The sequence below is a fragment of the Rosa rugosa genome, chromosome 5 (genome assembly GCF_958449725.1).
Source record: "Rosa rugosa chromosome 5, drRosRugo1.1, whole genome shotgun sequence".
NCBI lineage: Eukaryota > Viridiplantae > Streptophyta > Magnoliopsida > Rosales > Rosaceae > Rosa > Rosa rugosa.
The window spans coordinates 24680553-24706312 of record NC_084824.1 but is presented as its reverse complement, the minus strand read 5'-3'; the positions used below and the strand labels follow the sequence as shown (position 1 = coordinate 24706312).

Genomic DNA, 25760 nt, shown 5'->3' with positions numbered 1-25760 from the left:
AAGCCATCAAGCGATTCAAGCCCAACGAGAACGAGAATCTTTGATGGGTGATGTGAACCTGATTTTCAAAATTTGACTTCTCACTTTTTATTTTTAGGTTTAACTAAATATGGGTATGGTTGATCTCTTGTGTTAAAAGTTGGGGTGATTTGCCCTGCACCATTTGATCTAGTGACATAAGTCTCTTATTTGTAAGTAGTAAGTTGTGAATTCGACTTACAATAGACTAGTTGTTGTATTTGATTTAAAAAAAAAAAAGTTGGGGTGATTTTCCAATGAATTTATAAATTTCATGTTTGGACCGTCAAAGTTCAAATTATCATTAATGAATGATCCATTTTATTAAATAACATTTCTTCATCTATGAAGACTCATATTATCACTTTAAAGACTAATGTCACTGTTGAAACCAAAAAAAAAAAAAAGAGACGTCCTTGAAGAAAAAAAAGAGAGTGACGTTCAAGTTTTGGAGAGGTGGCTTTGCTGCATTATTTCTTATGATAATATTATGTTATCTTGGGGAATTCAAATGCAGTAGGTTGCATCAATTATGCATGAAATGATGACTTCAAGATTAGTTGCAAGACAGAGTAACAAAAGCAAACGAAAAGCAAGTGTTGACAAAAGAAGAGGCCAGGTACATTCAAACCAAAAAAAGAGGAAGCTGATGAGATCAACCACAGTTAGAGTTGGAAGAGATAATGCAGTTTTTTCAAATTTCAAAGTTGTTTGGCTCATGCATGCAAATTAACGTCCAAATAGTTAGTTGGACTTTTCAAATTATGATGAGATCAAAGCCAAGATAGTTATCATCAATTCAAATCCCAGCAGCTTTGTGGGGCTGGCCGAACACCTACAAACTCGGTCAAACCGATTTTGAATATCAAATCATTTCAAATTCAAACTGGAGTCATCCTCAGCTCCACCTCATCTTCCTATAAAAAGAGCTACCACACCGATGGGAAGGGGGGGGGGGGGGGGGGGGGAAAGAGGCTAGAGAGCAGAACAAAAAAGAAGTGAAAGCTCTGCAACATTAAAGAGCAGAAGCCAGCAGCACGGAGGCACACAAGAGAAAGGAGAACAAAAAAAAGAGAGTTCACACAAGACCAGAGTCCTACACCATTCCATCCTTAAAGCTTTCCAAGAGAAGCCACAGACGGAGGACCGCGTTTCAGTAGAAGAAGCTCCATAAGTCACAGGTATATAATGATTATCACCTGAAATTACTGAACTTTTCCTTTCATGGTGCAGACATTGTCAAGTGTTAAGATCCATGAAGCAGGGCCAAAAATCTCTCTGGAGTATCTATGTTGCTTACATCCTCATAATCTCCTGCTGGTGACCAAGGCGATTACCACATCGGCAATCACGGAGAAGTCAAGCTGCTGCCCACAATAGTCTCTCTGGCACGCATCAAAACCACAACACCATCCCCATGAGGTGCTCTCCTGGTGAAGGACCACTATGTCAACAAATGATGGTGCTCTCCTAATGAAGGACTGATGGTGGTGCTTCTTCAACAAATGATGGTGCTCTCCTGGCAAAAAAAATGCAGCGTCTCTTGTACCTGTGTCACCATGGAGCTATGGAGATCCCCGAACGGTCGCAATCTCGTATATGATACATGTGTATCCACGAGTTCTGAAAGTCAGCAAGGTCACCGCCCAGAAGCCATCCACCTCCTGCCTTCCTGTCCACCGCAACAAAACAGATGGCCTTGCACCACTTGCAAAACAAGCCACACAAAGAACAGACTAGCAGCCTGCAAGCAAGGAGGAAAGGGAATCAGAAACTTGGGACTAAGCTGAGGATACAGAAGCTTGTTCACTTCTCCACAAGAAATCTGGACTCACTTCCTCCACCAAATCCCAGCAAGGAAATGGCTTTTGCTGTCAAAGTTCCTGCCTGCACTTGCTGTCGAAGTCCCTGCCTGCACTTGTACCTGCAGCGTTCACAAGAGGCTCCATCAGACAGCGGATTATGAAGCATGGCAAAAAGAACTTGGTCTGGAAGGAAAAGAAGGAGAAGATGACAATATGAAGCTAGAGGGTGCTATGCTGCAGTTTTGTTCTATTTAAAGCTAGAAAGGAACAAGGAACAAGGCACTCCTCAAATTCATACGACATGCAAGTCCAACACCAATGTCCACTACGTGGACTCTTCTTGGTCAAAAGAAAACAAAAGCAATGTTTAAAATATAATGCAAGGCTGATAATCTACCTTGATGATATTAATCATGGTAGACAAGCTTTTGAAGCAACAAATAAAAGAAGAAGACAAGTGGTGGTGTTTAAAAAAAGCAATAGAACTTTGAGCTTTGATGCATAAAGAGACAAGGCCAAAGTGATGATAATAATGTCCTCTGTGAAGAAATTTTTGGCGGTGGAAACTGATCAATAGCACATGAAGACAAAATGCAATTAAAGCATGATTATTAAAATATAGTGTGCTTCAAGACATGATTCAAAAGCAGCTTTCTTTTGAAATGGGAATTAAATGGCAAAGTTACAAGGAACATGGCCACGTCCAGGTGCTTGGAAGAATCAAAACCATAAACAATTAAGCTTTGGCTTTCTCTCACTTTATCTATAAAACGGTGAAGCGGTGATATGCTCAGAGCCTCAAGACAAATTCTCTCTAAGTCAAACTAGCCGGGCCTCCTATGAAAAAATCGGGAAGCAAGCCCATTTCAAAGCTAGTCAAGAATTCAAGATGGGTGCCCAAATCACTTGAAGCAAATCACTCACTTGAAGTAGATCACTATGGTTCCGTAATATGATTCGCCGATAAGTGAAGAAGGCGACGCAAAGCCCATTCCAAATCACAAGGCCCACTGCAAATCTCAGTACATCGGGTCTGGGTCAAATCAACAGACACTCTACCAAATTGGGTGTCCCAAAGAAATACATTTGACGGGTTCAAAAAAATATACACACATCCGTCAGATAAAAAGTCGGTACAAAACCGAAATACAAATTCTAATGAACTACAATGGTTTGATCCCTTGACAGGGTATGTAGGCAGTCTAGCGACCTACTAGATGCAACCGCAACTCCAAACAGAATCCCTGACTCCACCAGTCAAATTCAGCCAGTCCCAAATGAATCACTGACTCCAGTCAAATTCTCCCAGCACCAGAAAATCAAATCATTCCCAAATCACACAAAATTCAAAGGCTCTAAACCTTTCAAATCTCCCAAACACAAATCCAAAATAAATGGGTCATCTACTCATTTAAATCTCAAATGCCGGAACTACATGTGGTTTGATCCCGCAAAGGGTATGTAGGCAATCTAGAACCAAATCTATCTAGATGCAACCGCGTCCTAAACACAAAAATCGAATCCCTGGTCCACTTAAACCAAATTCGTCCCAAACACTACTCTCATTCCAAAATCAAAGCCCTCCAATGAGTCATTCACTCATTGGAACTCTTGAACTACGAGTGGCTTGATCCCCCTCCAAGGGTACGTAGGCAACCCATTCAAATATCCGGGTGCAGCCGCAAAAACAAACAAACAAACACACATCCCATCCCATCAATTGGTTTCTTCATAAATGAAATCAAAGGGTGTTTCTCTGTAACAAGAGATTGTAATTAAGAGACACATTCTGTCTTGAATGGGTCGAACCCAAATTAATAAAAACTCTATTCACTAAAGGAATACGAGTGAAATTATGTTGGGTGACATTTACGCTCACTGTGTGCATATTTTTCCTCAACAGTTACTAAAAATTTATTTAAATGAGAAAGTTGAGGAACTATCGTAACATATTTACTTCATTCCATCACACAAGAAAACCACATTAAAAAAAATGATTTAAAAAAAAACACAAAATAACAAAATAACCCATTTAAGAAGCGAGTCGAGGACTAATTCATTGTCCTTATTTGAATTTATTAGATGATAAACTAGTACAAATCATTGCCTCAACTTTTGATTTATGTAGAGATTCTTTCTTCTAGTTGAGGGAATATCTTTATAAGGATATTACAAATAGCTCTACAGTACCATTTCCTCCATCTCTTGCAAAACAAAGGTGACTGTTTGGATCCAAAATAAACATTTTGGCCTGACAAGGCGTTGTCTTGGAGAAATTGAGGCGTGTCTTGGAGAAATTGAGCCAATGTCAGTGGCTCAAGCTATATATTGTCGACAAGCTCGAAATATATATTTAGAGGCTAAATAAAGCCTACTATGGAAGTATGACAAGTCAACTTTAGCATATTTTCCTACTTCGGCTAGGAAAAAAACCGAGCTAGACAAGGAAGGAGGGGTGGCAGACTAACCAAATGAAATCGAAATGTGCTGAAACTTTCCAGATCCATTCTAGACAGCCCAAGGATCATTTCTTATGAAGAGTGCAAGAGTTTTTTTTGAGTGGAAGGCCTTCAAACAATCAGCCCAATTTTCTACAGAAGCAAAACTGGAAAACTGGACCTGTAAGAGGTCCAGCAGCATTTTCGGCCCAACCACATGGAATAAAAATCTGAAAATTTGTCAGGATGATCTACACTCATAGTGGAACATTTCATATGAAGAAGTCGAAGGAATATAATGAAGTCTTGTTGGAGAAATAATTGAAGGAATAAAGGGGCAGAAACTGACCTAAAACCAGCTCAATATTCACATGTTCATGTTTCCTACCCACATGAAGAAAGCTAGATGCTTTTCTTCTTTTCCTTGGATATATTTTTCAAGACAATCTCTTTAATAGATCATCATCACTTCCATGTTGTTGCACCTTCATGCCTTGCTTTCATTTCATCATTTCTCTATCTTTTCCATATTTTATAAATCACTTTCATATTCCACTTTCATTATTTTTCTTCCACTCATCATTTCACTCTTCTTTTTCTTCCCTATATAAACACCTTCTCTTCTCATTCTAAAACACACATTCACAACACAACAACAACATCTCTAAGATGATCTAAGTTCTCTCTAGAGCAAACCTCTCTAAGAGCAACTCCTCTCCCTCTCTTTCTCTTTCTCTTAGCGGTGATCACACTCTTAGTCCTAGTCTTCTCAGAAGCCGACTTTCAGTGCCACCAAACCCTCTGTCAACGTGCTTCGGTCCTAGTCTCCTCGGGAGCCGACGGTAGTGCCGCGACCACAACGGTTACAGAACCAGCCAAGCAAGGGTAACGCCCTAGCAACCCAGCCAAGCTAAAGTCACGCTTTAGCAAGATCTCAACATTTCCCGGTGATGTCGCTCTGCTCGATCTACAATATTGAGTATCGATTGTGTTAACAAGAAGCTCAGCAAAAGTCCTCGCCACGAGGCACAAAGAATCCCACGACGAGGTTGGTGCTCTCCTCGTCCACAATTGCTTGATAGAAGTCAGGTCAAGGGACACCCCCAACGACCGCACCCGAACGGTGCTGGCACGCCCGCGCAAGAAAAGAGACTGTTGACCAGCTGCAGCAAAATTGGAGCCAAACATTTTGGCACACCCGGTGGGACAAGGTTAGAATTTTTTTTTTCTTGAAGACATTCAACCACCGGGCTTCAAAACAAACATTTTGGCACGCCCAGTGGGACTATATCAGAGTCTTTTTGTGTTCACCATCATTGGGATGCCAGAGGAAAATCTTTACCAAAAGAAATTCCTGAAGTCATGGCGACGATAGAAGGCTATGTGCCCATTCCCATTCCGGAGAATGCGAGCATAGAGGAGCGACTTGCTATCTTTCAACAGAACACTGCTTCGTATTATGCGAATTTGAAAAATGTCCTGGCGGCGCAGCAGAAGAGGATGGATGAACTTTTCCAATCAGCCCAACAAGATTCGTGGCAGACTTGGGAGCAGCTGGCCGACGTGACCCAACCAGCCCAAGAAAACCACCAGCAGTCGATGAATGTCGTCGCGACCCAGCACAAACAGACCTCATCGGAGTCCGCGACCATGCACAAGAATGACGCCAATCTGACTGCAACTCTTGTGGATTCGCAACATGGGGAGGTTGACGCCATCAACACAAAGCAAGAGAGCTCCTTGAAAAGTCAAGAAGCGGCGCGCGAAGATGGTGTTACCAAAATTGAATTGCCTATAAGAGGCGATCAATTTAAAAGCAAAAACCTTCCACTCGACCAGCCCGTCGCAGAAGAAGAAAGTAGCTTGCCCATTGTTGAATCACAGCCTTACATAGAGGCTACTTATGGAGAACGTCATCAACAAGATTGTTCTTCAGACAAGAAAATTGTCTCTGAACAAATATCTGATGTCTCCACTGATCAAGCCAAATATGTGGCTACTGATCAGATGCATGGGGGGCAAGATATGACCCATGATCATCCCTTTCATCAAGAGAAGTTGGCGACAGTTGGCGACAAAGCCGATCTTGGGACACCGTCATCTCCCAAATTGCAATTGAAGATCATGCCTCGTCAACCAACAAAGATACTTGGGGGGCAAGATTACCCCTCTCTCGAGCCAAATTCCTCCAAATTCTTCAAGGAGAAGTATCTTTGTTCTTTTCCTACAAGCTCTCACAGGAGGGATTTTTACCCTACAAATTTTGATACATCGGAGCTTGGAGTGAAGCATAGATGGCCTCCCCCGTGGCCTTCTGGAGGTTAGCCAAATATAGTGCTGCTAACTTCTTTCTTTGTTTTTAAATTTCCTGTCAATTTTCACTTTTCATTTTTATTTTCGTCATTTGTGAATCATAACGGAATAGGTGAAGTCTCTTTTGTTAATATTGGCCTAAACTCCTTATTGGTGCCTAGTTCAGGTCCCTTAAGGTTAAGGGCGGCTTTTATTAACACTTGTTGAACTGTCTTCATACTTATGACCTTTCTCATCTTAGTAAGTATAGCCTATGTGAAATGGTGTCTAGAAAGGGGACAACGTTCATGACAGGTTCTTGAATCCAGAAGTGCGTGCAAATGGGCCTAAACCACTATGTGGGAGTAGCTCATGCCAAAATGGATTCTGCCTCTCTTGTTCGCCCTCCCCCACCTGGCCATTTCAGTAAGGTTGCCCAAAGGATTTGAAAGAAAATTTGTGTCTAGACGACTATACTTGGGCCGCATGTCTAAACCTTGATTCACAATGTCTTATTAAAAAAAAAAAAAAAAAAAAAAAATACAAAAAGAGTTTCAAATTTGTGCGTCGCGGAGGATACAAAAAATTGTGTTCTTGCCTAATAGTGGCTGGAACTTGCTAATATACTTAAGAGGCCATTGGTATTGGTCTGGGCACATATACAAGAGGCATTTAATATGCCTAGTATGGTATTAGCAGTGGAGGAGGTCAAATCAATATTTTTGTCAGTAATTGTGGCGAAAGCTGGGTTGCGAATTGTTGGCAGCGAAGTGGTTTTAATTACATGGCCTCGCAAAGGATGGTTCGCGAAGGAAGACTGGCGATTAATATATGTATGCTCACTATGTATAATTAAGAGGGAGAGAGGCTACTGTTCAAGTAATTCTAGTCAAGCCAATACAAGTGGCTTTGGAGCAACGACATTATAAGAGGAGTGTTGATTCAAGACCTCTTCAGTCAAGACGAAGACCTTTGACTTCGAGGTCTGGGGGGCAATGTTTGGATCCAAAATAAACATTTTGGCCTGACAAGGCGTTGTCTTGGAGAAATTGAGGCGTGTCTTGGAGAAATTGAGCCAATGTCAGTGGCTCAAGCTATATATTGTCGACAAGCTCGAAATATATATTTAGAGGCTAAATAAAGCCTACTATGGAAGTATGACAAGTCAACTTTAGCATATTTTCCTACTTCGGCTAGGAAAAAAACCGAGCTAGACAAGGAAGGACGGGTGGCAGACTAACCAAATGAAATCGAAATGTGCTGAAACTTTCCAGATCCATTCTAGACAGCCCAAGGATCATTTCTTATGAAGAGTGCAAGAGATTTTTTTGAGTGGAAGGCCTTCAAACAATCAGTCCAATCTTTTGCAGAAGCAAAACTGGAAAACTGGACCTGTAAGAGGTCCAGCAGCGTTTTCGGCCCAACCACTATACCAAAAATTCTGAAATTTTGCCAGGGTGATCTACACTCATAATGGAACATTTTTTATGAAGAGGTCATAGTGAAATTAGGAATGCTTGTTGGAGAAATAATTGAAGGAATAAAGGGGCAGAAACTGACCTAAAACCAGCTCAATATTCACATGTTCATGTTTCCTACCCACATGAAGAAAGCTAGATGCTTTTCTTCTTTTCCTTGGATATATTTTTCAAGACAATCTCTTTAATAGATCATCATCACTTCCATGTTGTTGCACCTTCATGCCTTGCTTTCATTTCATCATTTCTCTATCTTTTCCATATTTTACAAATCACTTTCATATTCCACTTTCATTATTTTTCTTCCACTCATCATTTCACTCTTCTTTTTCTTCCCTATATAAACACCTTCTCTTCTCATTCTAAAACACACATTCACATTCAACAACAACATCTCTAAGATGATCTAAGTTCTCTCTAGAGCAAACCTCTCTAAGAGCAACTCCTCTCCCTCTCATTCTCTTTCTCTTAGCGGTGATCACACTACTAGTCCTAGTCTTCTCAGAAGCCGACTTTCAGTGCCACCAAACCCTCTGTCAACGTGCTTCGGTCCTAGTCTCCTCGGGAGCCGACGGTAGTGCCGCGACCACAACGGTTACAGAACCAGCCAAGCAAGGGTAACGCCCTAGCAACCCAGCCAAGCTAAAGTTACGCTTTAGCAAGTTCTCCTCACTTCCCGGTGGTTCTCGCTCTGCTCGATCTACAACATCGAGTATCGATTGTGTTAACAAGAAGAAAATTCAGCAAAGTCCTCACCACGAGGCAGAAAGAATCCCCACGACGAGGTTGGTGCTCTCCTCGTCTACAATCGCTCAACAGAAGTCAGGTCAAGGGACACCCCCGACGACCGCACCCGAACGGTGCTGGCACGCCCGCGCAAGAAAAGAGACTGTTGACCAGCTGCAGCAAAATTGGAGCCAAACAGTGACCCAATGACAATTCCAAACCCAAATATAAATCCAATTTCAACACTGATAAGATCCCAATCAACCTGATCTCTCTGATTTGGATGAAATTTATATGATGTTGGCGGTGAAAACCTTGATGTGTCATCTTTGTTTAAAGGAGGCCCGAATAAATCTTTATTACCTTCAAATGAATCTTCTGGAAATGTTGAAAATTGGTTACTGCTTGGAATCCTTCCCAAACGTTGATTATATGAAAGATTCAAAAATGAAAGGAAAGTGAGCTGTGTAAGCTGTGGTGGAATTTGCCCGCTCAAGTTGTTCTTTGAGAGGTCTAGCGACTCTAGTTGACTCAAGCTACTTAAGGATGCTGGAATTGCTCCTATGAAAGCATTATTTGACAAGTTGAGGGCATACAGAGATTTGAGTTCTCCAATTTCCTTTGGTATTGATCCGTCGAACTTGTTGCATGAGAAGTCAATCGAGGTGAAGACAGTTAGAATCTTTACCAGCTCTATCTCTATGCCTTTGTTGATAACTGTAATCGTATCCTGGTAATAAATTCTATAATCTCCAACATCCTGAAATTGAAGGTGATTGAGCTTTGATGGGGGATCATCTTGTTTAGCCATCATTGCCTGCCACGTCATCAAAGCATTAGCAGGTATTTCACCACTAAAATTGTTGTTGGCTAGGTCAATGATTTGAAGCACTGGCCAAGTTCCACTAGTCTCTGGACATCCAATGTGTCCATAAAACTTATTCGAACGCAAGATAAGGACACGCAAAGTGGATGTGTTCTTCAAAAAGCAAGGAAAAGGATATGTTATCCGATTGTTTCCAAGGTTTAAAACCTCCAACTTTGTGCAGTTGACAAGAGATTTTAAAAACTGACCTTGTATATGATTTTCACTGATGTCAAGAGTTTCTAGATTGCAATTCTTGGAGAACATGCCAACCTTTGTAAGATTGTTTGTAAGTATTTGGACTACTCTCTTCAACACATGACTTTTCCAAAGGCTTCAAGGACAACAGATATGTAAAGTATTAGGAGAATGTCTCTCCTAATTGTTCGGTGACATAAGGCAAGTAAGAGAGGATCGAAGAATCAAATCATGAAGAGAGATTCAAGGAAGTTATTTCACTGATCTTGAGATTGAGGTGTCTTTAATACATATCATATGTTGCATGATTCTAAATAGATATGCATTGATTTTAATTGATCTCAAAATCTCTTTGTGTATGCATATCCGATTACTTGTTCAAAAAGTTTAAATAACCTTTCCATATTTATCTTATTCTGTGATTAAGATAAATGTTTTGTTTGAGGGGGAGTCTTGCTTCCCTATAAAAAGGTTTTGAAACTAGTTACCCTAGAGAGGTTTTTCGGTGCAAAAATTATTTTTCTTGAACCACTTAGGTTCTTGCTCAAATTGTTTTCGAAAACTCTCATTGTTTGTTTCATGAATTCCTTTGCATAATTAATCACGTTCATTCTCAAGATCAGTAAGACGATTGAGTACTAGGAAGTGGTAGATTGGTTGACTAGAATTCTATGTGGATCTAGTTAGAAGTTAGAACAGTAGTAAAACAAGTTAGCATTTGTTGCTAAGTGAAAGTGTGTGTTATGAACAACACTACTTGTATACTGTAAACTTGATTGTTTCATATTGGATTGATTATTCGTGTTGGCTACGTCAAAAGCCACGCAGTGAAGTTTCCTCAGTGGTGAGGTTTACACTGCGTCAGCAATTTCTGTGTACGTGCTTATTGTTCTTATTGCACGTTTGATTAATTGTTAAGACTCAAACTAGATAGATTGTGTTCCATTTGATATTTTCATTGTTCCTCCTCAAATTAAGTACTGCAAGAGTGGTCATTGTAGCCAAACACTGAGGAACCGTACCACTTAGAGAATTATTAGACAGATCAAGAACCTCAAGAAGAAGTAATGTGCATATTGATCGTGGAATGAACCCATGGAGGTTGTTGCTCGAAAGAGAAATAAATGCAGTTTCAACAAGCTTATCTCCAATGGTAGTTGGTATGTTGGAGTTGAAACCATTCCTCGAGTAATCCAAATAAAAAGCTGCTGGTGATGAGACAGTTGGGATTTGTCCTTGAAATTTGTTGGAGTGAAGGTCGAGCAATCCCAGAGAAGTGATATTGGATATTGAAGAAGCTTTTAAAGTATCTAGGAAGTTGCATGAAAGATTTAGTGAATAAAGATGTTTGAGCTTCCATATCCAATTAGGTACCTCGCCATGTATCTGGTTATCTGAAAGGTCCAAGGTGTCCAGTTGGGATTGATTTCTCAAGAAACTAGGGAATGTTCTCAAATTTCCTGAAGCTAAACTCAAAACCAAGAATTGAGGGAAGGATGGATATGAGAAATTTCTAGCATCCTAGCTAAGAAAAATGTTGTTGTACGAAAGAACAAGATTTTCGAGGTTTTTTTGATGTTGAAAACCATCAAGAGGAAATGAGTCGCTAAAATTGTTTGAAGAAAGATCAAGACCCTGAAGCCCTCGAAAATTAAAGATGGACATGGGTATTGGACCTTCCAGATTGTTGCTTCCCAAATAAAGAATTCGCATGGAATAGAAAGAGTCATTAGAAAGTTCAGGGAATTGACCTGAGAATTAATTGTCAGAAAGAATCAAAATATTCAGCGAGGTAAGAGAAAATAAAGAGGATGGGATATTACCTTCGAGCATATTGTCACTGAACCTGAGAGAGAATAAGTTTGAAAAGTTTCCCCAAGTGGTGCAATTGATATTACCAGTTAGACCATTTAAAGAAAGGTCTATGCTCTCCAGATTCTTGGCCCTATCAAAAGATGGAATTGAATCCTGAAAGTTGTTTCCAATCATGTCCAGATTAACCAATTCTGTAAGGTTTGCCATCGACTTGGGTAATGGTCCAGTGATATTGCACCATGCAATTTCTAGTTTGGACAACATTGCAAGGTTGCCAATCGAGTTTGGTAACGACCCTGAAAAGTTTGATCCAGAAAGAAACAAGGACTGGAGAGATCCATTTTTTGGAAATTCTGGCAAGGAACCATGGAGTTCTGGATTCCCTGAAAGGTCGATGCTTTGCAGTGTAGGTAATTGAAAGATCTCTTTGGGAAATATTCCCTGCAAATTGCATTGGTTGAGATCCAACAAAGTCAAATTTGAAAAGTTGGCAAAGAAGCCTGGAATTGGTGCAGCGATATTATTCCATTTCAATTGAACCACTGATAGAGATTGAAGCTTAGCAAGGGACTCGTGGATAGGACCTGAAAGACCACAATTGGACAATTCTAGCACCCTCAAATTTGGAAGAGAAGATGATATGGCCTGATCCCAATCACGCCCTTGTGCTGATATTTGGACTTCATTAAGATGCAACTCTGTGAGCTCTGTGAGGTTTCGGACCAGCATGTTTAAATTTGGGCTCTTAAGTTTTAACTCAGTATTGTAAGAAATATCGAGAATTGCCAACCTGGTCAAGTATGAAATCTGAATGGGAATTTGGCCCAGATAAAAATTGTGAGATAAATTTAGATACCTCAAATTCTTAAGCTGTCCAATGGCCGATGGAATTACTGGAGAGCGGCCATTACCAAGTGCGTTGTCAGCCAATAGTTGAGGCTTTGAAGGTGTTGAAGATGAAAGAGACTGCTGGAATTGTCAATTCCACCTGAGATAGATTCTCCGCTGATGTCAACACCGAAAACACGTCCATCATTGCTGCATGTAATGCCGAGCCAAGAACAACAATCTGTACTTGAATCCCACGAAACAAGCTTCGATGAACGTGAAGCATTGAATACAAGACTTTTCTTGATATTGAGCAATGATACCTGCTGGTCTCCGATACATTTACTGCCAATTGCAGGGGAGCATGTAACGGAGATAGCAAATACCAATAGCAGAAAGCTGAGCATATTTTTCATTTTGGTTAATCTCTCAGACAGCTGATGAGGGAAAGTAAAGAGCTGGTATTGAACTATTGATCATGGTATGGTTTTTATAATGATGGAATTGGAAAAGGTCTCCAGATAATGATTATTGTTTTGCTTTGCAGGCCATTTTTATGTAATTGTTGACTGACTAGAGCTCTGTAAACAAAAGGGTTCCAGAGCTATTATAAGTGGAATACATAACAATATATGTAAACCTAAACAGAGGACAAATGGAGCCGAGTGACCAACCCACCAGGAGATTCAACAAATGGAGCAAACATAGTGATACAAACAAATTAAACATCAAGATTATATAAGTCAACCGTTTGTTTTTAGTTTTTGTGGAAGAAACCATTTCTTATACCAAGTAATTTATTGCAAAAGAAGACTACAATAAGAAACAAAAAGGCAGAATTATATAACCATGCTCGATGGTGACTAGGGAAAGAAGAACTTGACCAAGTCAGTTGTGCATCGATCAATATTTTAGTTTGAGCAACTGTTTTCCTATGTTATTAATTGATGTGCAGAAATTAAATAAACAAGCAACGTAAAGAATGCAAAGTGTGAAATTTCGGCCGGCCACCCGGCAAATTAAATATTGTAAATTGATATTCGATATATCGATTTGATGATAATTACAACTGGCCGGGGAACTAGTCTACCTTCTATGATGGGAAGTAATCTAGATCCTAAGTTACAATAATTACCAATACAGATCGATCCTAAGTTACAGCAATTACCAATTAATATATGTAGTTCGATCTTAAGTTATAGCGGAAGATAAATTACAATAGTTGACAATTTAGGAAAGAAAACAGTTAGCATTAATTATACCTAAATCGTTTCATATGATAGTAGATTCCTAACAAATATTAACATGAGATCCAAGTTAGTGAAAGAAATTAAGCAGATGGATTGATCCAAATCCTATAGGGGTATTTGCTAGAGTAAAAAGTGATGTTTATGGAAATGATCGATGGTTTGTCTCTACTCTCTAGCAAAGGATCGACATTGATGCCCCCATGCCATCATTGCCATGCATTGTTATTATGGAAATGGACTCAAGAGCAGTTGTACAATATATATTGCTGTGTCCAAGGGTATTTCTAGCTGTGATTGGAGCATCTACCCTCTTGTTAAAAACAGTAGAAGAGCTAAATTTGATTTGAATAATTGCACATCGATATGAAGGTTAGTTAAGAGATCAGCAAACGCTGTTGCGGATTTGCTTGCTAAGCAAGCTAAAAAGAAGATGGATTTAGGGGATTGGATAAATCACCCTCGATCATCTTCTTTGTTGTAGGTTTTGAAACATGATGGTTTGCCTGTTCCACCTCATAAGCATAATCTCTATACGTGTTTTGCTGCTGCAGTTTTTATGAAAGTTTTATCGACAGTAATCTAAAACTAAATATTCTCATTTGAAAGAGGTCATGTGTACTGCAGCAGAATAGGCTCCACTTCGCCTTCAAACTAAATTATTACTCCACCTCCTAAAGTTTTAGATTACTGCATGTTGGTTATCGTGGTTGTGATCCCTTAATAGGAGCTATGATTGCAGTCGATTTGTTTGATAATTTATTTAATAAACATTACTAAAAAAAAATATAAACCTAGTCACCTGTCAAACCAAAATAAAACCGAGCCACTCGACTAAGGATACTGCAATAGAGTAGTTGATTTTTGATAAAGAACTATATACCCAAACAAGTGTTTACTGGTACTTAATAGGAGGTATGATTTCGTCTAGTACCGTTTGATCTAGCAGTATAAGTCTCTCCTCTATAAGTAGGAGGTCGTGAATTCGACTCACCTTGTACTAGTTGACTCACATTGTACTAGTTGCTTTATATGAGTTGTTGATTTGTTAAAAGAAAAAAAAAGGTATGACGTCAGTCAATTTGTTTGGTAATTTATTGAAATAAATTGTACTAAAAAATAAAAACTGAGCCACCCGACCCGACTAGGCAACCTGTAACAGAGTTCAGGGAGTTGGCGCAACTCTCAGTAGTCACTCTGTTTCATCTTTCCCGCTATGAACGCACCTCCTTTTCTCTCCTCCGGCGGCCCATGGAGTCAGCCACCGCTGCCGCCACTTCCCCTAAATCCCAATTTATCCCTTCAAAACCCCCTCAATCTATACATGTACCTTTCAAACCTCGCCTCCTTCACACCCCACAACTATCCACCTTTCCCTCCCAATAATTTCCCAATCCAAAACCCTAGCTTCGCCCCCAAGAACTTCTCCAATTCAGCATTTCATCCTCAGGCTCAGGCCTCGTCCCAGAACTCGAAAGAGCAGCTGGAGAGAATCGACCGCGCCGTGGAGAAGGCTCGCTCCGACCTTATTGCCGCCGGGGAAAGCGTCTCGGCGTGGAAGGTCTCGCAGTCTACGATTCGGATACTCGAGGTTGATTGCTGGAGCTCTCTAGGGTTTCAAATGCAGCAGGTGCCGTCTCTGCACCGCCTCATGCTCACTCAAGGCAAGGTAATGTCACATCTATTTTCCACATTTTCGTTTTCCCTTTTAATCATTTTGGTAAGTGCTTACATTCTGTTGGAATTTAGATACCTGTTGTTAAGTGAAGAATCAGATACATGTTGAATTTTGTGTCTTTCTGTTAAGTGTTTTATGTTTTGAATTAGCTTTGAATAAGTAAACGTCCTAGTCTACTAGGAGTTTGTTTTGTTTACCAAGTCTTTAGGGAAATCCCATGAACTTAGGAGTTGTTAGTCATGGGTAGTTGTTCCAGATTTTTTGCTTAGTTTGTTTTGTACGCTCTATTTATACAGAGCTTCTTTCAGTCAATGATAATGCAATTCAGTTCCAATAATCCTTCTCGGTTTCATATCGTTCTCTTACTCTAACAATCTGGTATCAGAGCCCCCACTGGGCCTGAGGTGAAAAGCAGCAGCTTTGTGCGTCTTGCAGCAGCAAGGGTTATGGCAACAGAGAACAACTACGTGCAACCTTCAATACCACGCTTTGATGGTCACTATGACCATTGGAGCATGCTAATGGAGAACTTCCTGAGGTCGAAGGAGTATTGGAGCCTCATTGAGACAGGCTTTACTGAGCCTGCCACTGGAGAGGGGATGACGGCTGCACAGAGAAGGACATTGGATGAGTTGAAGCTGAAAGATCTCAAGGTAAAGAATTACCTCTTTCAGGCAATTGACCGCGCAATTTTGGAGACCATTCTCCAAAAGGACACAGCGAAGCAGATATGGGACTCGTTGAAAAAGAAGTATGAAGGCAATGCAAGAGTGAAACGCTCTCAGCTCCAAGCACTACGCCGAGAATTTGAGACCCTTGAGATGAAGATTGGTGAGTCTGTTTCAGATTATTTCTCAAGAGTTATGTTGGTGGCAAATAGGATGCGAACCCATGGCGAACAGATGCAAGATGTTACTGTGGTGGAGAAGATACTTCGCTCCTTGACTGACAAGTTCAACTACATAGTCTGCTCCATTGAAGAATCCAAAGACATTGATCAGTTATCAGTGGATGAGCTGCAGAGTTCGTTGCTCGTACATGAGCAAAAACTCAATCGAAATAATGGAGAGGAGCAAGCAGCCTTGAAAGTAGCAACAAATGGTGGTTTTCCAACAAGAGGAAGAGGTCGTGGGACTTGGAGAGGTAGAGGCAGAGGCTTTCGAGATGGCAGTGGCAGTAGGACCCGACATGATCTTCAATCCTACGATAGGACCAAACATGATCTTCACTCCTACGATCATCAGTCCTCAAATTCCCAAGGTAGAGGCAGGGGGCATTTTGATAAGTCCAAAGTTGAATGCTTCAGATGTCATGGGCTCGGTCACTTTCGTTCGGAGTGTCATGTGAAGCTTCACAAAGACAAGCAAAAGAATGGGGAGCAATCCAATTTTGCAGAGAAAAAGGAAGAGGAAGAAGAGACACTTCTGATGGCATTGCATGTGAAGGAGGAGCCTGAAGTAAACACATGGTACTTAGACTCCGGGTGTAGCAATCACATGTGCGGTAGTAAGTCATCTTTCTCTGTTTTGGATGAAGCATTTCGCACTGTTGTAAGGTTTGGTGATAATTCTACTGTGAATGTTATGGGCAAGGGTGATATTCGAATTAGAACTAAAGCTGATCATATTGAAACAATCTCCAATGTGTTCTATGTTCCTGATTTGAAGAGTAACCTGTTGAGTATTGGTCAGCTTCAAGAGAAGGGATATGTGTCTACAATCAGGGAAGGTGCTTGTGAAGTTTATGATCCTCAAAGAGGTCTAATTGCTCATGTAAAGATGACCCCAAACAGATTGTTTCCGCTGCGAATCAAGAGTGCTCATTCATGCCATTTGACAGAGATAAAAGATTCAACATGGCTATGGCATTTTCGCTATGGTCATTTGAATTTTAATGGATTGCAGACACTATATCAGAAGAAGATGGTTACTGGTCTTCCTCAAATCTGTCCTCCCTCCAACAAAGTATGTGAAGATTGTTGTGTTGGCAAGCAGCATCGTGAGTCATTCCCAAAAGGAAAAGCCTGGAGAGCTCGTGCACCACTTGAGCTAGTTCATTCTGACATATGTGGACCCATCTCTCCGGAATCTAATGGTAAAAAGAAGTACTTTATTTCTTTTGTTGATGATTATAGCCGGAAAACATGGGTTTATTTTTTGTTAGAAAAATCAGAAGCTCTTGCTACATTTAGAAGCTTTAAAGTTCTAGTTGAGAAGGAGGTTGGCAGACCTATTAAGATCCTGAGGACTGATCGTGGTGGTGAGTACAACTCACAGGAGTTTGTGAGTTTTTGTGCTTTGCATGGAATTCGGAAGCAGCTTACTACAGCCTATACACCACAGCAAAATGGTGTTTGTGAAAGGAAGAATCGTACTATTGTAAATATGGTACGAAGCATGCTTGCAAGAGGAGGAATTGGGAAGTCTTTTTGGCCGGAGGCAGTAAATTGGAGCATTCATATATTGAACAGAAGCCCTACATTTGCTGTTCAAAATATGACTCCACAAGAGGCGTGGAATGGAGGTAAACCTGCTGTTGATCACTTCAAAATATTTGGTTGCATTGCTTATGCTCACATTCCAGATCAAAAAAGAAAGAAGCTTGATGACAAGGGTGAAAAATGCATATTTCTTGGAGTGAGTGAGCAGTCCAAAGCCTACAAATTGTATAATCCCATCACGAAGAAGATTGTGATCAGCCGAGATGTTGTTTTTGATGAGGAGAGCACATGGAATTGGGCAGACAAGAGCACCCAACAGAAGCAAATACCTGTGAGCTTTGATGAAGAACAATTAGGAGTGCAGCAACAAATCCCTCCTACAGTAGGAGTGCAGCTGCAAATCTCTCCTATCGAAGACATGACAAATGAGCAGCCAATACATGAAGCTCAAGCAGCAGCTCCAAGCTCAGAATCTCAAAGAACAAACAGGAAGAGACCTGCATGGATGATTGACTATGTAAGTGGAGATGAACTTTCTGATGATGATCAAGTTGCTCATTTGATTTTATTTGCAGACTGTGATCCTTTAACTTTTGAGGATGCGGTCAAAGAAAAGAAATGGCAGAATGCTATGGATGCAGAGATAAGAGCAATAGAGAAGAATGACACTTGGGAGCTTACTGATCTTCCAAAGGGGCAGAAGACTATAGGAGTGAAATGGGTCTTCAAGACCAAGTTGAATGAAAAGGGGGAAGTGGAGAAGCACAAAGCTCGGTTGGTAGCAAAGGGATACAAGCAAGAGTATGGTGTTGATTATAGGGAAGTTTTTGCTCCAGTTGTGAGGCTTGACACAATCAGGTTGGTGATCTCAGTTGCAGCACAAAATGCATGGCCTATCTTTCAGTTGGATGTTAAATCTGCGTTTTTGCATGGAGAGTTGCAAGAGCAGGTGTATGTTGATCAACCCACTGGTTATGTGCAAAAAGGTAGTGAGAAGAAAGTCTACAAGCTGAAAAAGGCTCTTTACGGGCTTAAACAAGCACCTAGAGCTTGGTATAGCCGTATAGATGCCTACTTTGCTGGAGCTGGGTTCAAAAAGTGTCCTTATGAGCATACTTTGTACATCAAATGTGGAGCTGCAGGGAAGTATTTGATTGTTTGCTTGTATGTAGATGATCTAATCTACACAGGAAATGATGAGCTGATGTTTCATGATTTTAAGAAGTCTATGATGGAGGAGTTTGATATGACGGACCTGGGAATGATGCATTACTTCCTTGGTATCAAGGTAGTACAATCAGCAACTGGAATCTTCATTACACAAAAGAAGTACGCACTGGAGGTGTTGGAGAAGTTTGAGATGAAGAACTGCAATTCTGTTGCAATCCCAGCAGAACCAGGATTGAAGTTGATTAAAAATCCTAAACTAGGATCGAAGTTGGCTAACGATCCTAAAAGCAAGAAGGTTGACAGCACGTTCTTCAAACAGATTGTTGGTAGCCTGATGTACCTCACAGCCACAAGGCCTGATATAATGTTTGCAGTAAGCCTTATTAGCAGGTTTATGGAGCATCCAACTGAGCAACACATCCTCGCTGCAAAAAAGGTGTTACGCTACTTGAAAGGTACAATTGATTTTGGTATCTTTTATAAGAAGGGAGAAATGTCAGAACTTGTTGGGTTTACTGATAGTGATTATGCTGGGGATGTAAATGATAGAAGGAGTACTTCCGGTTATGTGTTTATGATGGGTAGTGGGGCTGTTTCTTGGTCATCAAAGAAGCAGCAAGTTGTCTCTTTGTCAACAACTGAAGCTGAGTTCATTGCCGGAGCATCATGTGCCTGTCAAGCAGTATGGTTAAGGAGAATGCTTGGAGAATTAAAATTTCCTCAGGTGGAAGCTACTGCAGTTTATTGTGACAATAGTTCTACCATCAAGTTGTCAAAGAATCCGGTGTTACATGGCAGGAGCAAACACATTGATGTAAGGTACCATTTCCTTCGTGATTTGACAAAGGATGGCATCATTGAGTTGGTTCATTGTAAAAGTGAAGATCAGATTGCTGATATCCTAACAAAGCCTCTCAAGGTTGCTACATTTATGAGGCTGCGAGAACTACTTGGTATGTGTTCTTTGAAAGAAGTTGCTGATGATATTACTGATGCACGTGGATTGACTTGCTGGAGTTTCTTAATTAAACTGATGTCTTGATGACTATCAGTTTAAGGGGGCAATTGTTAAGTGTTTTATGTTTTGAATTAGCTTTGAATAAGTAAACGTCCTAGTCTACTAGGAGTTTGTTTTGTTTACCAAGTCTTTAGGGAAATCCCATGAACTTAGGAGTTGTTAGTCATGGGTAGTTGTTCCAGATTTTTTGCTTAGTTTGTTTTGTACGCTCTATTTATACAGAGCTTCTTTCAGTCAATGATAATGCAATTCAGTTCCAATAATCCTTCTCGGTTTCATATCGTTCTCTTACTCTAACACTTTCTGCATTAAATCGCACCAATAGTTACTTATTTTTCCCTAAGCATTTCTTTCTTCTTCAAATTCTCAAGCTTTTCTGCTTTCTGTTTTAACTGTGCATTTATACAAAATAAAAAAACATTAGACATGAAAGTGACAAAAGACAATGGAAGAAATATGGAAAACAAAATAAAACAAAGACCAACAGAGGACACCAAGACATATACATCTGAGCGCAAACAATGGGCATACAAGCTGCACTGACTACTATACACCACAACTACTATACAACTAGGTGCACGGCAAACATCTTGAGATAGAATAATCATGAGGGAATATGGAGGTTCCCAAATTAACCAGGGTTCCAGTTGCACCTTCCTCGAGACAAGAAACCCGAAGCACACTCGCATAAATTTCAGAATAAGCAATTGACTCGCTCATTTTAGATTATATTCTAAGAAATTCAACAAAAACTCTGCATTCATTAGATATGAACAAAATAACAAATTCCAAATGTCACAGAAAATACTAGGTCAAAGGAAGTCGCATCGACAATTGATACAATTTCATTTCTTAGATATATGTGAAAACCAGACAACAACAGGACAGAGTCAGTTAAAAAAGCTAGAACCACATGTTTACTATAAAGGAATCTCGCCATCCTTAGATTTGTATAGATAATATAGCAGTTGATATGTAAAAGTTCACTAGAGATTTAATCCTCATTCTTATGCAGACTGTAGACAATATTTTCTATGTCACAAAATCATAAGTATCATAGCTAACAAGGACATTGAAGTTGATCTAAAGAGCAGTGGTTTAGTAGTACAAAATTCTCAATTTTCCAAAATATTACAACAATTGGTTACAGAAACATATAACGCAACTATGAGCAAGATAGGAAAGACAGAACATAATAAAGAACAACCTGAAATGAAAGCTGACCTACAGCATTCTTTCTGAATGCTAATAAGATACGTAAAGGTCTAGGGTAACTATTGTCAGTAACTTGAGAAGTTACACTCACCATATAAAACCCAAGCTACTTGCACTGAAAGTGTGAGCACTAAATTGAGAAACAATCTAAATTTCGAATTCACATCAGTAATGTGTTTACCTATATCTACATGGTAAAGCATTCCAGAGACAATGACAAGTTCTGAAATAGAAGCAGGCTACTCAGTGTCTCAGCGTATAATAACCTCGCCAGGAAAAACCAATAAAAGATTGGTCCTTCAAGTAATTTCACATAGTGGATATTGATTTCAGCTTAAGGTCGGAGTATACCATTATACATTATTGAGCAATTGAATAAGCATTCTATAGAAACAGTTGGATTGGATAGAACAATAACACAACATATCAGGTTGTTGTGGGTTCTACTTCCTTATTGTCCTCAACATTCAGATGTTGTGAATGTGAATCATCAACATTACCTCTAAAATCAATAAAGCGAACAAGAAGCTTAGAAACAAAAAGGGTTCAAGAATCCCAGATTGTCCTTAGGAAACTAACCAAAAACAGAGAATCAAAACCAAATAGAAAGCTTAAATCTGAAGCAAAGCCAGAGCCACAAATATCAAAAGTAGAGAAAACAGAGAGGAAACAAATGACATACTAGTGCTTGTTCCGTCTCGTGCTTGGCAGCCTCCCGCTTTTGAGCGCGAACCCTGACGGCCTCGGCCTTGAGCCTCCTGGTCTGCTCATTCTGGGCTTCCTTACGGGCCTCGTCGACGCGGAGCATCTCGAGCCTCATGAGCTCCACCTCCATGATGGACTTGACGCGGACCTCCTTCACATGCTTCACGTAGTCTCTGCGCAGCACCAGTAGATTGTAGTACCTGCGCAGCTCCGCTAGCTTCGCCTCCTCCTTCTTGGGATCGGAGAAATGGCGAGAGGGTTTAGTGGTTGTGGAGAAGGGGCGGAGGAGGGTACGGTAGAGTGAGCGAGGGGTCGCCATTGTTGGGGTGGTGGGTGTTGGCCGGGAGGGTTTAAGAAACGAGAAGGTTTTGAGGGAAAATGGATTGGAGGATTTTGGGTTGGGTTGGAGATTTTGAAAGAAGCCATCAAGCGATTCAAGCCCAACGAGAACGAGAATCTTTGATGGGTGATGTGAACCTGATTTTCAAAATTTGACTTCTCACTTTTTATTTTTAGGTTTAACTAAATATGGGTATGGTTGATCTCTTGTGTTAAAAGTTGGGGTGATTTGCCCTGCACCATTTGATCTAGTGACATAAGTCTCTTATTTGTAAGTAGTAAGTTGTGAATTCGACTTACAATAGACTAGTTGTTGTATTTGATTTAAAAAAAAAAAAGTTGGGGTGATTTTCCAATGAATTTATAAATTTCATGTTTGACCGTCAAAGTTCAAATTATCATTAATGAATGATCCATTTTATTAAATAACATTTCTTCATCTATGAAGACTCATATTATCACTTTAAAGACTAATGTCACTGTTGAAACCAAAAAAAAAAAAAAGAGACGTCCTTGAAGAAAAAAAAGAGAGTGACGTTCAAGTTTTGGAGAGGTGGCTTTGCTGCATTATTTCTTATGATAATATTATGTTATCTTGGGGAATTCAAATGCAGTAGGTTGCATCAATTATGCATGAAATGATGACTTCAAGATTAGTTGCAAGACAGAGTAACAAAAGCAAACGAAAAGCAAGTGTTGACAAAAGAAGAGGCCAGGTACATTCAAACCAAAAAAAGAGGAAGCTGATGAGATCAACCACAGTTAGAGTTGGAAGAGATAATGCAGTTTTTTCAAATTTCAAAGTTGTTTGGCTCATGCATGCAAATTAACGTCCAAATAGTTAGTTGGACTTTTCAAATTATGATGAGATCAAAGCCAAGATAGTTATCATCAATTCAAATCCCAGCAGCTTTGTGGGGCTGGCCGAACACCTACAAACTCGGTCAAACCGATTTTGAATATCAAATCATTTCAAATTCAAACTGGAGTCATCCTCAGCTCCACCTCATCCATTACTTTCCTATAAAAAGAGCTACCACACCGATGGGAAGGGGGGGGGGGGGGGGGGGAGGAGGCTAGAGAGCAGAACAAAAAAGAAGTGAAAGCTCTGCAACATTAAAGAGCAGAAGCCAGCAGCACGGAGGCACACAAGAGAAAGGAGAACAAAAAAAAGAGAGTTCACACAAGACCAGAGTCCTACACCATTCCATCCTTAAAGCTTTCCAAGAGAAGCCACAGACGGAGGACCGCGTTTCAGTAGAAGAAGCTCCATAAGTCACAGGTATATAATGATTATCACCTGAAATTACTGAACTTTTCCTTTCATGGTGCAGACATTGTCAAGTGTTAAGATCCATGAAGCAGGGCCAAAAATCTCTCTGGAGTATCTATGTTGCTTACATCCTCATAATCTCCTGCTGGTGACCAAGGCGATTACCACATCGGCAATCACGGAGAAGTCAAGCTGCTGCCCACAATAGTCTCTCTGGCACGCATCAAAACCACAACACCATCCCCATGAGGTGCTCTCCTGGTGAAGGACCACTATGTCAACAAATGATGGTGCTCTCCTAATGAAGGACTGATGGTGGTGCTTCTTCAACAAATGATGGTGCTCTCCTGGCAAAAAAAATGCAGCGTCTCTTGTACCTGTGTCACCATGGAGCTATGGAGATCCCCGAACGGTCGCAATCTCGTATATGATACATGTGTATCCACGAGTTCTGAAAGTCAGCAAGGTCACCGCCCAGAAGCCATCCACCTCCTGCCTTCCTGTCCACCGCAACAAAACAGATGGCCTTGCACCACTTGCAAAACAAGCCACACAAAGAACAGACTAGCAGCCTGCAAGCAAGGAGGAAAGGGAATCAGAAACTTGGGACTAAGCTGAGGATACAGAAGCTTGTTCACTTCTCCACAAGAAATCTGGACTCACTTCCTCCACCAAATCCCAGCAAGGAAATGGCTTTTGCTGTCAAAGTTCCTGCCTGCACTTGCTGTCGAAGTCCCTGCCTGCACTTGTACCTGCAGCGTTCACAAGAGGCTCCATCAGACAGCGGATTATGAAGCATGGCAAAAAGAACTTGGTCTGGAAGGAAAAGAAGGAGAAGATGACAATATGAAGCTAGAGGGTGCTATGCTGCAGTTTTGTTCTATTTAAAGCTAGAAAGGAACAAGGAACAAGGCACTCCTCAAATTCATACGACATGCAAGTCCAACACCAATGTCCACTACGTGGACTCTTCTTGGTCAAAAGAAAACAAAAGCAATGTTTAAAATATAATGCAAGGCTGATAATCTACCTTGATGATATTAATCATGGTAGACAAGCTTTTGAAGCAACAAATAAAAGAAGAAGACAAGTGGTGGTGTTTAAAAAAAGCAATAGAACTTTGAGCTTTGATGCATAAAGAGACAAGGCCAAAGTGATGATAATAATGTCCTCTGTGAAGAAATTTTTGGCGGTGGAAACTGATCAATAGCACATGAAGACAAAATGCAATTAAAGCATGATTATTAAAATATAGTGTGCTTCAAGGCATGATTCAAAAGCAGCTTTCTTTTGAAATGGGAATTAAATGGCAAAGTTACAAGGAACATGGCCACGTCCAGGTGCTTGGAAGAATCAAAACCATAAACAATTAAGCTTTGGCTTTCTCTCACTTTGTCTATAAAACGGTGAAGCGGTGATATGCTCAGAGCCTCAAGACAAATTCTGTCTAAGTCAAACTAGCCGGGCCTCCTATGAAAAAATCGGGAAGCAAGCCCATTTCAAAGCTAGTCAAGAATTCAAGATGGGTGCCCAAATCACTTGAAGCAAATCACTCACTTGAAGTAGATCACTATGGTTCCGTAATATGATTCGCCGATAAGTGAAGAAGGCGACACAAAGCCCATTCCAAATCACAAGGCCCACTGCAAATCTCAGTACATCAGGTCTGGGTCAAATCAACAGACACTCTACCAAATTGGGTGTCCCAAAGAAATACATTTGACGGGTTCAAAAAAATATACACACATCCGTCAGATAAAAAGTCGGTACAAAACCGAAATACAAATTCTAATGAACTACAATGGTTTGATCCCTTCACAGGGTATGTAGGCAGTCTAGCGACCTACAAGATGCAACCGCAACTCCAAACAGAATCCCTGACTCCACCAGTCAAATTCAGCCAGTCCCAAATGAATCATTGACTCCAGTCAAATTCTCCCAGCACCAGAAAATCAAATCATTCCCAAATCACACAAAATTCAAAGGCTCTAAACCTTTCAAATCTCCCAAACACAAATCCAAAATAAATGGGTCATCTACTCATTTAAATCTCAAATGCCGGAACTACATGTGGTTTGAAACCGCAAAGGGTATGTAGGCAATCTAGAACCAAATCTATCTAGATGCAACCGCGTCCTAAACACAAAAATCGAATCCCTGGTCCACTTAAACCAAATTCGTCCCAAACACTACTCTCATTCCAAAATCAAAG

At 40.4% G+C, this 25760-nt stretch overlaps 1 protein-coding gene and 1 long non-coding RNA gene across 2 annotated transcripts; both read right to left on the bottom strand.

Moving 5' to 3' along the window:
* Positions 1–977: 977 nt before the first annotated feature.
* Positions 978–25371, bottom strand: LOC133708074 (uncharacterized). Its single transcript, XR_009845553.1, has 4 exons — positions 24212–25371; positions 23576–24120; positions 1854–1942; positions 978–1762 (listed from the first exon to the last, which is right to left on the bottom strand). It is a non-coding gene; the product is annotated as an uncharacterized LOC133708074 (long non-coding RNA).
* On the bottom strand, positions 20346–22330 carry LOC133713156 (uncharacterized). The gene is made up of 2 exons (XM_062139274.1): positions 21914–22330; positions 20346–20408 (listed from the first exon to the last, which is right to left on the bottom strand). The coding sequence occupies exons 1-2, from the start codon at positions 22253–22255 to the stop codon at positions 20346–20348; spliced, it is 405 nt and encodes a 134-aa protein (XP_061995258.1). The 5' UTR covers positions 22256–22330.
* Positions 25372–25760: the final 389 nt, after the last annotated feature.